This window comes from Carya illinoinensis, chromosome 9, assembly GCF_018687715.1.
Source record: "Carya illinoinensis cultivar Pawnee chromosome 9, C.illinoinensisPawnee_v1, whole genome shotgun sequence".
Lineage (NCBI taxonomy): Eukaryota > Viridiplantae > Streptophyta > Magnoliopsida > Fagales > Juglandaceae > Carya > Carya illinoinensis.
In genome coordinates, this window is record NC_056760.1 from 15,526,914 (window position 1) to 15,538,885 (window position 11,972).

Here is an 11,972-nt window from a genome sequence, read left to right on the forward strand (position 1 = left end):
AAAACTCCCAACCAAAACTCCCATCAAAGTATCATTTGGGTGTTCTGAAATTAAATACCTAGGGCATATTACCTTAGTTGAAGGGGTCAAGGCCTACCCATCCAAAATATCCTGCATACTACAATGGCCGACCCCTACATCTCTCTATGCTCTTGGGAGATTTTTGGGTCTTATAGGATACTATTGCAAATTTATCAAAGGTTATGGCACTATTGCTCTGCCACTAACCATGTTATTAAGGAATGAGTCCTTCCATTGGGGTGACACGACCACAATGACCTTCAACCACCTTAAGCAAGCCCTAGCTACCCCCTTTACTAGGCCTTCCTAATTTTACAAAAACATTTGTCATTGAATGTGACGCCTATGGCAAAGGCATTGGTGTTGTGCTCATGCATGCTCATGCAGGATGGTCATCCTCTAGCTTATCTCAGTCAAGGGCTTAAGGGCAAAAATCTCTATCTCTCTACCTATGATAAGGAGCTTCTTGCCCTAATGATAGCAGTCAAGAAGTGGCATGCATATCTATTGGGCTAGAAACTTGAGATTCGTACAAATCAACAAGCACTCAAATATCTGGTGGAACAACAATTTAGCACGCCAACACAGCATAAGTAGATCTATAAATTCATTAGTTATAAGGTCACTGTGGAATTCAAGGCATGCTATGAAAATAAATCTATAGATGCGTTGTCACGGGTTGGACAACCAGAGAAGTCAATACAAGCCATCACAGTCACTTAATTGGAAAAATCATGAATACAGAGGGTTCAAATGGCTTACCAAGGAGATCCACAGCTAGGAACACTACATCAACAATTGTAGGAAGGCACACTTCGAGATACAAAACACAACTTATGGAAGGGTGTGGTACTTTACAAAGGTCGACTTCATTTCGAAGGTTGCAAGGAGCTTCATTAATTGACCCTACATCAAATGCACAACAATCCATTAGTAGGGCACTTGGGGTATTACAAAACATTAGACAAAGTTTGAAAAAAATTTTACTGGCTTGGATTGAAGGCGGCATGTAAGGCACTATGGTCTATGTTTGAGAATGTGAAAATTGCCATAGGAACAAGGTAGAGCACCTACATCCCGCAGGACTCCTACAACCACTGCCAATACTAGACCAACCTTTGTCTGATATCAGTATGGACTTCATCAAAGAACTCAATCCAACCACAAGAATGTCATCATGGTAGTTGTAGACCCACTAACCAAATATGCCCATTTCCTTACCCTAAGCCACCCCTACTCCACCCAAACAGTAGCCAAGCTATTCTTAGACAACATTTTCAAAATAAATGGCACCATATCCTCCCAAAAAAAAAAAAACAAAAATCCATAGTCAATGACTATGACCCCATTTTCATATCCCACTTTTGGTCAAAATATTTTTGACTCCAACAAACCCAACTCAACCTCAGTACCACTTACCATCCCTAGTTTAACGGACAAACAAAGATTGTTAATCAATGTTTTGAAGGATATATCAGACGGTTCACTGGAGACAAACCGAAAGGATAGGATAGTTGACTCTCGTTGGAGGAATAATGGTACAATACTAGTACTCTTTCTTCCATCAAAATTACTCATTCTGAAGCTGTGTATGGATTTCCTCCTCCTCAACTTCTCCAATATGTCCCAGGCATCATTGAGGTTCAAGTTGTTGAAGATTCATTAAAAGAGCGTGATGTCATCTTGTAGATCTTGAAAGATAACCTGTAAAAGTCTAAAGACCAGATAAAAAGTATGCAAATCTTAATAGAGCCGAACGAACATTTGAAGAAAAGGAATGAGTTTACTTGAGGCTAAAACCCTACAGTCAACTCTTTATAGCAACTCGAAGGCACCAAAAGTTGGATCCGAGGTTTTACTGCCCATTTCAAATCTAGGAGAAGATTGGAAGCATCACGTATAGGCTAAAGTTGCCACCAGAATCCAAGATTCATCCCACATTCGCCTTAGAACATCATCAATCCCTCAACCTCGACTTTCTCCAGCCAATGTAGATGGCTCCCTCCGCTTCGAACCTGAAAAGATACTCCAACAGCGACTTAAGAAACAAGGAAGGACATCCATCATGGAGCTCTTGGTGAAATGGCTAGGATTGAGTGCCGACAATGCAACTTGGGAGATTAGGGCTTTCCGTGACAGATTTCGACACCTTGTGAACAAGGTTCTAGGAGATGGAGGGGTCTGTTATGTGCCCCATACATGTGGATCCATTTGAGCCTTTCATGTGATCATATGTCTTTCATTTATTCTGATGTCTTTTATTCTATTTAAGTTCTAGAAGATTCATGAGTCTTCTTTATCATTTGTATTTTTTAGTTTATTATATTTTGGTTTGTACGGATCTTTAGGGTAGTGGGCCATGTTGGACGCCATTAGTAAGCATGTTGGATCATGTCTTAGCATGATCAAGCGTCTCTTATGTTTTCTAAGGGCTTGTTTGGAAAAAAAATTCTATCTCAAAATTCTCATTTAATTCTATTTCCTTTCCAAACATCACTCGAACACAAATGCTTTTAAATTAACAATTATAATTGTTTCAAATTAATCATTACAACTTTTTCAAAATTTCAAACAAAAAATAAAAAATAATTTAACTTTTTCAAATTTCTAAACAAAAATAATATTAAAAACTATATTCTAACAATATTTTAACTTTCTAATTTAATTTTTTCAACTTTTTCTCTCTCGTTTTCTAAAACTCCATAAAACAACTCAAATTATCACATTATTCACAAAAATTTTATCTCATCTATGTCTCAAAACTTGTCATTTAGGCTGCGTTTGGTTTTTCAACTCCTCTAAACTCATCTCAACTTATCATTATAATCTTTTCAACTTTTAACACAAAATATAATAAATAATTTAACTTTTTCAAATCTTAAAATAATAATAATATTAAAAAATAATATTCTGATAATATTTTATTCAATTTTCAACTTTCATCTCAACTCAACTCAACTCAACTCAACTCAGCTCAATATTTGAACCGGCCCTTAAAGTCCAAGTTCTGATTTCACAAGACAACTATTTTCATTAGGATAAGATTAGGGTGACTACCAAATGTGTACATTAGTACAAATGATTTTTTTTAATCATTTTGTAAACATCCTTAATTATTAATAAAAATAAAAAAATAAATTCACTAATAGTCACTTTCTTAACTATTAAGAAAATAATAATAAAATATATAAATAGACACATTTAATAAAAATATTTAATAATCATACTAGCATTTTCCTTTTCATTAAATCTATATTAAAAGCACTAATAATGGTCTCAATAAACTTTGGCCAAAATTTGACTAGAAAATTCACTCTTATAAATTTTAGCTAACCACTTTTCATAACAACAAATAATAGAACTTAACAAATTTATCACTCTTCTATTAAAATATTTATTTTGAATTTTTCATTATTTTAATTCTAATTGTATTTGAATATTAATTAGTTCTTAAAAAATTACACATTAATTTTCTAACATTTATATTATTTTTACAACGGTCATTTTTTTTAACCACTATATGGTTGTATTAAAGTTTATAGTTATATTAAAATTTATTATTGTATTAATGTTAGTTGTTGTATTGTTATTTTATGGTTGTATGAAAGAAGTCAACAAACATAAATTTAAAGATAAGATATCAAGTAAACGTTATTTTTATAAAATATAACCAACATTAGAGTTAAACGAATCCAACAAACATAAAAGACTCCTAAAATGTCAAATATTTTTGAAAGTTTTCGCCTGTGCTATCTACTATTATTTTTGAGAACCATGACATTGTACTTCCCTTTTTATGCACCATTTTTGTACCTGCTTGTTTTTGAGCAGTGTTACTCTATTACTCATAGTGTACTGTTCAAACTGATCGTTAGTTAATTTTTTTTTTAAATATTTTTTAACATATATTTAAATATTTTTTAAAAATAAAAAAATATATTAATATATTTAAAATCACTTTTTTAAACACATAATAAAGAAAAAATTTGCGACCAGCGGTCATTTGAAGGGCAAGGAAGATGGCACAGTGGCTTTTACCAATGTTTTTTATTGTAACGATTCAGGACACTGTCGAATTGACTATTTACCCAACGCTGTGTCAACCCCGAGTCACGGCCGACAACCTAGAAAAGCAAAATGGCGAAGAAAGCTAAGAAGTCCCAAGTATCTCGCTCATCTCGAGCTTCTACGTCGGCCAAGGCCCCCAAGAGACCATCCAATGAGTAAGAACCTCTCGCTCCCTTTACTCCGGGTTATCCTTTTACTATTTTAGCTGCTATAGGCTTTCTGCTTGGTTCCTGAGAATACCCAGAAAGAGAAAATGAAAGAAGAAAAGAGAAGGACAACTGCTCAATTTATTGAGTGTGGCGTTTTGGATTTTGAAAAGGGGAGAGCACAATTTAGCTTAGAAAATCAGTTGCATTCGGCATTTTTGAGTGCCTGGGGTGGGGGTGGAGGGTTTTTTTTTTTTTTTTTTTTACCTCTTGTTGGTGGTTGTCTCAGCAACCAAGAAAAGTATGAACGTATATCCAAACCACATCTCTAAAAGGTTCCAAAACCATAGATATTAGAGAACGCCGTGAAAACAAAAATGATATATAGGAGAGGATTTTCTTTTTCCGGTTCTTACGTCAGCAGCACTTTTATTATGCTTTCATAGTGTATACCTGAAGTTTTTTTAGTTTGATTTCTTGTAGCTTCATTAACGTCAACTAAAGAGTGGGTTTGCTTGAAAATTTGCAGTGAAATGGTGTTGAGGGTAAAATCAAGCGAGGGGATGAGGAGATCGGCAAGGGTGAGCAAAGTTAGCGAGGGAAGGAGAACCATGTTGGTAAAGAAGTCCAACGCAAAACAAAAGAAGAAAAAGAATAAATTTGATGAGAAGAAGCCAAAAAAACCGCCAACTGCTTTCTTCTACTTCTTGTATGTGTCCTGTTTTATTTACCAGTAATTGGTATGTGGTTTAGTGCTCGAATGCTTGAATCTGCTGGAAAAGATTAGACACTAGTACGCTATGCCAAAATTTAATCAGATTTAGGTGTGTTTGGGTGATAGTTACTAGACTACGGGGTGCTCATCTATTTAGATTTCATGCAAAGGTTTTTTTTTTTTTTTTTTTTTTTTTTAAATAAGTAAAAAGAAAATTTTATTGATATGAATGAAGTAGGCTAAACCCGTGTACACAGGAGTATATAAAAGAACACCTAAATACATTCTAGGAACCATAAATTAAAAACAGAAAATCATGAACAGTAGTTCCATTAAGCACAATGGCTGAAAACCAGAGCAATAAGGTGTGTACGCTAGATGCCATGCAAAGATAATGGAGTTATTGAATTTTAGCACTAGCACAATCTATATTTGAGGTCATGCTTATGGAAGTAAGCTAGTAATTGTAGCAAATTAGTCTTTGTGCACAATATGCTTGTCATGGCTATATTTTGTTGCACACTTGTGTGGGCAAAGGTGATTGTGCTGGTTGAGAAATAGATGCATAGGCTATCTTTTATATCCCATTTTGAGGGAGGAATGAAAAAGTAAGGGCCGGCTTGGTATACATCACCATATAATTTACCTTAATATGCACTAGAAAACACCTTGATATAATATCTATATATATATATATGTGTATAGATTTAAAAGCCACCCCATCGATGCCTCCCATCTTTAAAACCTTCACGGCTTTATGGGATGACATCTTCACAAGACTAGGCTTGGCGTGGGTAATGCCTAGAAAGGTGATTGATCTTTTGGCTTGTTGGAGAGGAATCCGGGGTAAGGGCCAGATTGCAGATATTTGGAAAATGGTGCCACTTTGCCTAATGTGGTGCACATGGAACGAAAGGAACAGTCGCTGTTTTGAGGACAAGGAGCGATCTCCGGAAGGCTTTAGGGATTTTTTTTATCACACTTTAGTTCTATGGGCATCCTCTATTGTAATGAATGGCACTTCTTTTATTGAACTTTACGCTGCCCTTCGCAGCTCTTAGCCTGTAGCAAGGCTCTTTGTATACCCCCTGTGTACTCGGGCCTTGCCCTTTCATTGTTCTAATATATCTCTTTTTACTTATCAAAATAAATAAATAAATTATGCGTCTTAAGAACATTGTCGGCAGCTTGACTTGTCATTTCACCCATGTCATTATTACCATTTGTGAGCCACGCTGGGTAGAAAAGAGTCTCATCCTCATCTCATTTCTCCGATTGCCTCTTTTTTGTCTCTCTGTTGCTGGATTCTGCCACAGCCTTGTCACAACCTCAGCACACGCCAATCTCCCAGCCTCTCCATACCTAGCTTCATGTGCATCAGCCTCCCACTGCTATAGAGGTGACCTTATCAGATTCAACTTCCCGCACTTGACCCACCCTAGTGAGCTCTCTGTGAAATGTTCTCCAGCCCATTCCATTTCTTCATTATTTTTTTATAAGCAAGAGAATTTTATTAATTCGAATGAAATAGGAGAAGCCCATGTACACAAGGAGCCCACTGAAATACATTCAAAGAACCAGAAAATGACAACAGAAAATCATGAGCACTATCTCCGTTAAGCACTCAAGCAGAAAACCAAAGCAGTAAGGTGTACACAAAAAAATTTTGAAGTTCCTCCAAAGTGTGCTCCTTATCCTTTCGAAGTTCATCATTTTATCGTTGATGCTAGAAATGAGTAGTATTGTCTCAATTGTGGCAATATATTAGTAAGCTTACTATGGAAAGCTGTTCCATATGCGAGAACCTATCTTTGAACATGTCTAACATCATAAAACTAATTTTACTTTGTTTTTCAAGGGAGGATTTTCGTAAGGAATTTCAAGACCAGAATCCAAATGTCAAGTCAATGCGTGATGTAAGTGGTGGGACATATGTTTCAATTTTACATTGTCTTATTAATTCAACATCCTCTCTTTTCTGGTTGCTCACTCTCTTCTTTCCTTTTGCATGAAATATGTTCTTTTTCCATCTTTCAGATTGGCAAGGCTTGTGGAGAGAAGTGGAAAATAATGACATATGAGGTTTGAGCTGCATCTATATTTAAGCATTCTTTTGTATTTTTCATTTGTAAGTTCTTTGGCGTAGGATTATGGATTATTCTCTTTGCTGAGTTGAGAAGAAGTTCCCTGGCAGACACTTGTTTTGTTGTCTAGTCTGAGTAATTAAGGTTGATTATGTCCCGATTGTTTTGCTTCTTGAATGTTTTAGACCTTGTTTTATTTACTGGCTTGAACTGACAAAATGTTAGTTGAATTAGTTAAAAATTTTGACAAGTACCCTTGATAGTTTTGTATATAGGAGTTGATATGCACTATGTGTGGCTATACTCTCTTACAACATACCTCAACTTTCCCTTGATTGTATACACTTGAGTCTGTACAACTCTTGTGACCTACAATTGACGTTAAATAATCTTCTTTGCTGTTGTCTGGTTGGAAGAGTAATAATCCCTGACCTTTGCCCCAATGGCAATTGGTGGATGATAATTTGATAATTCTAGTGTCCCACAAAAACCCAAGACCCTACTAAACTGCTGGAGTTTCCATTTGTCCCAATAAATGTTACTTTTACTATATTACCCCATGATTGAGAGGGAGTTGTTCTCTTCGTTTTTCAACAGATTGTATTCCTTAGGTGGGGAAGAGGTGGTAATGACCAAATATGTTGGATCCCGTTCAAAAGAGGGTCTTTGAGGTTAAATCCTTTTTCAACGCATTCATTCGTCGTATTGGTTGACATATATTTGGAGAAACAAGGCACCTTTGAAGGTTTTTTTTGGTCTTAATAGCCGCCTAAGGAATGATCTTAACCATGAATAATCTGAGAAAGATGCATCTTGTAATAATGGATTGGTGTCTATATGCTAACATAATGGGGAAAATATTAATCACCTTCTACTACATTGCGATTTGATGCGGAGTTATTGTGGAAATATCAAGTTTTCAACACATTCGGATTGAGTGGGTTATGTCCCAGTGAGCGGTTTGTTGGTATGTTGGTGAAATATTTTTGGAAGCCATAAAAATTAAGAAGTTTGGAGGATAATACCTATGTTTAATGTATGTGGCAAGAATGTAATGCCTGAATGTTTAAAAGCCAAGCAAAGAGGGTGATAGGGTTAAAAGCTATAGTATTCAGCGAGAGGGTTGTAACACCCCGATCTCACATTGGGAAAATGAATAACTCATGTAGAGTAAGTTATAAAGGTAGTCATGAGTGCAATGCCAAGTCCCACATTATCTTTATTAGTGATTTTAGTGAAAATTCAGTTTACGAGTTTTTTTGGGTTATAGCACAGAGGTGGCTGGCGCTCTATTTGTTGCATATGGTATCAAAGTTAAGTTGTAGAGCTAGTCATGTGATATATTGGAGCTCTATGTAACATGACCCTGACTAGAATGTTAGGAATTTAAAAGGGAGGAGTTTGTAACACCCTACTTCCATAGTGGGAAAATTAATAACTCACATAGTGTGTAAGTTTTCAAGGTAATCATACTTATAAAAAAAAAAGTTTTCAAGGTAATCATGAGTGTTAAGGGTTAAGTCCTACGTTGGCTATTTACTGGCAGAAACTGAGTTTTACAAGTGATTCTTGAGAATTTTCAAATTGACTAGGTTTTATGGGTTATAGTGCATATATGACTAATGCTTTCCTTGGGTCATTACTCATATACTACCTTAGATTGAGTGTATGAGGGTGGAGAATAAGATCTCACATAAATTGCAAGGGAGAAGTTCTTGCACATTATAATGATTCCAAGGGGCTCCAATTGTAACCTTGACTAGTCTTTTTGAAGTATATATGTCTTGTGGCTTGAACTTCCTGTAGGTAGTAGATATGGTATTAGAGCCAATTTTAGATAGAAGTGTGGGATTTGAACCATGCCACCTATAATAAAATGACCTTGCAAGGACATCAGGTATTTAAGGGGAGACATATGTGATACCCCGAATTGGGTACAAGGGTGGTGAGTGAGATTTCATGTTTTTTTTGAGAGGGAGAAGTTTTTGTTCTTTATAATGAATCCAATTGACTTAAATTATAACCTTAATTAGTTCTTTTGGAATATAGGCCTAGATGTGGCTTGGGTTTTCCTTGAGTCATACAATGGATTTAGGGGTTTAACGGGTCCAGTTCGGTCCGGTTTTGGATAAAATCTAAGACCGAACCGATATGTACCGGTTTTATATTTTCAAAAATCGATTACACACCAATTACCCCCCTAAACCGGTACGTCCGATTTTACCGGTTCCAGTCTGGTTCGATCCGGTTTTTCGGTTTTAATATATTAAGTATTAGTATTACTAACGTATTTATAAAAAAAAAATATATTAAGAATTTATTAGGAAATAAAATGTATTTAATATATATATTTTATATTTAAAACATATGATCAAATAAATATTCATGTTTAAGATTAAAATGTTATGTTATAAACTATAATATATTATTTCATACATAATTATATATATTATATATAAAATATATTATATATAATATTAAAAATTAATAAAATATATATAATATGTGAACCGGTCCGGTCCAGTTTGGTGTTAGAAAACAGAAAATCGATTCCAGACCGGATTTGATCGGTTTTTAAAATAAAAGAACCGATTCCGAACCAAACTGGTCGAAAACTGGACCGAACCAACGGGTCCGGGTCGGTTTTCTGGTTTGTTAGTTTATTCTTACACCCCTACAATGGATGTTTCTCTTTTTTCTTTTCTTTTTTTCTATTTTTTATTTTTATAAATCGGTAAGAGGGAGATTATTTAAGTCTAGATTGTTTGAGAGGGAGAACTTAATTTGCACCCAAGGGGACTTGAACCTTAAACCTAGGGGGAGCATACCCCCAAGCCCAAGGCCTTTAACACTTGAGCCAATATTTCAAAGATGTTTGCTCCTTTCCTTCTTCTGGTTAGTTGGGCATTTTCATTTGTATGCTTCCTGTGTATTTGGGTTGTGCCCCTTTGCGCTTTGGTTGGGATATGATATTTAGTACTTGTATTCTATATTTTCTTTTGTATGCGTCTGTGCACATGGGTTGGATTATGATCTTACACACTAGTAAAGTTAGCTGCTAACTTGGTGATATTTCTTATGTGGATGCTATGAAACTATTTGAATAGGAGTAGGTGACTACTCTGTTTAAGAAAAAAGTTAAACAACATTTTTTTTCTTCTCTCTACTTAAATGGGTGGCAAAGGTAGAAGTTTTCTTGAGGGTTATTGTGCTTCTGTTAGGGTGGTGCACTGCCAGCAAAAGTGGGGTGCCATACAAAAATGGTAGTGGTGGTTAGGGCATATTGCCCCTACCTGTTTTAGGGTGGTTTTCACCAGAAGTCTTCCATTTTCTTCTACGGTGTGTAGAGTAAGCCTCCAAAAACCGAGTTTTTAGCCCAAATTATAATCCTATTATCGGGTCTTGTTTTCACTCCTCGTTTTTTAATTTTATATTTAATATTAGTTTTTGACCTGTAATCACCAATCTGCATTCACATTATATTTTTCTTACATGTGCACAAGTTTGATCTCTGGAACAAAATTCTAAGGTGATAATGATAAACAGGTGTGCGGAATCTCTGTGATTTCCTTCTCTCTCTTTCTCTCATAATATATATTCTGATTCTCCCCCCTTTCCCCAACTTGGTTTTTGGTTCTGAGGCCTTGATATCTTGATCTTTTGCTTGATTTTAACTCATACATTGATTATTGAGGTTTGAGTTGAGTACAACAGCCTCTTGTTTAAATATGACCAGAACTTCAAGGACTCTCCTTTAGGTTCTCCCGGAGCCCCTACAGCAATTGGAAATATATTGTATAGAGTTCATTGCAGAAATATATTTTGACAGTGTTTGAAGAAAAGTCCCCCACATATTTTTTGTGTGGTCTCTTTAAAGCTGATGAGTGCTGTACATTTGGAACTTTGTATTATGGGGGAATTTTGATCTTAGAATTTTTGTCATTGGTAAAATACTATTTCTTTCCTAATCAAAGCTTCTCATTTCACTTTAATATGTTATTAGTTTACCTATATTTTGGTATAAAGTATCAAAAGATGTTGCTTATTTTGATTAGTTTTCCAAATATCATATTGCAAAGCTTCTAGAAGGAAACTGGCAAGAGTTCTACCACTCTTAATACTTTTTTTTTTTTTTTGTTGTCTGTGTTTGTTGTGGTTCTTGCAATAGGATAAAGTTCAATATTATGACATAGCCACCGAGAAACGGGCGGAGTTTGACAAAGCCATGGCGGATTATATCAAGAGAAAGGTAAACTAGCTTTACATGTTCTTCTTTGTTGTTTGCCCCAGAGGCAGTAAATGAGGCAAATTATATGAAAACATTTATCTTTTACAGGAAAGCGGTGAGGATCTAGAGACTGAGGATTCTGATTCAGAGTTTGATGTGTAGAACTGTGGGAATGTTCTGTAAACGGTAACGTTTCTATAGGGGTAAATAGTGGTTGGGTAACAGGTTGTATATCGACTGACGAATCATTTGTCATTGAAACGGTCAGTGTCTGTATCATTTTTGTGTAGATGACTGCTTGCAATTGCTTTCTCTGATAACAAAATTTGACAGTGTGTCGCCAGTTTGATTTTGTTATGAGCTTGGTTTCTGCCAAGTTGTTTCTTGGATTAAATTGCTTTGAATTTGATAAAGAAAACTGAAAACAATGGCTGGCTTTACGTCGCCAAGTGAATTCTGGTTTGAAACAACCATACCCGCTCATATGTTCATATAACATTAGTAACTCTACAGTTCTCTCTCTCTCTCTCTCTCTCTCTCTCTCTCTCTCTCTCCAAAAAACAAAACAAAAAGAAAAAGGAAAATGAACTTTTAGGAGAGCCTTTTATTATAATTGGACAGAAGTCATCTATAATTTCAGAGATGTCATGAACGAGAGGGATTGGAGGGTTGGCACAAATTAGATTGCTTTGCGATCGTAGGATTTCTGG

The 11,972-nt window shown here is 35.5% G+C and overlaps 1 protein-coding gene across 1 annotated transcript; it reads left to right on the forward strand.

Annotated features, from left to right (window-relative positions):
* Positions 1-4,075: 4,075 nt before the first annotated feature.
* Positions 4,076-11,656, forward strand: LOC122275754 (high mobility group B protein 14). The gene is made up of 6 exons (XM_043084969.1): positions 4,076-4,244; positions 4,765-4,944; positions 6,809-6,866; positions 6,988-7,032; positions 11,203-11,283; positions 11,371-11,656. Exons 1-6 carry the CDS (start codon positions 4,159-4,161, stop codon positions 11,422-11,424), a joined length of 504 nt encoding a protein of 167 aa, XP_042940903.1. The 5' UTR covers positions 4,076-4,158; the 3' UTR covers positions 11,425-11,656.
* Positions 11,657-11,972: the final 316 nt, after the last annotated feature.

Excerpts from the sequence above, each read along its gene's own strand:
- LOC122275754 (XM_043084969.1), top strand. The coding sequence starts at position 4,159 with ATGGCGAAGAAAGCTAAGAAGTCCCAAGTATCTCGCTCATCTCGAGCT. Across the intron at positions 4,945-6,808 it reads ACTGCTTTCTTCTACTTCTT|GGAGGATTTTCGTAAGGAAT; the intron begins GTATGTGTCCTG and ends TTGTTTTTCAAG. Across the intron at positions 7,033-11,202 it reads GGAAAATAATGACATATGAG|GATAAAGTTCAATATTATGA; the intron begins GTTTGAGCTGCA and ends TTCTTGCAATAG.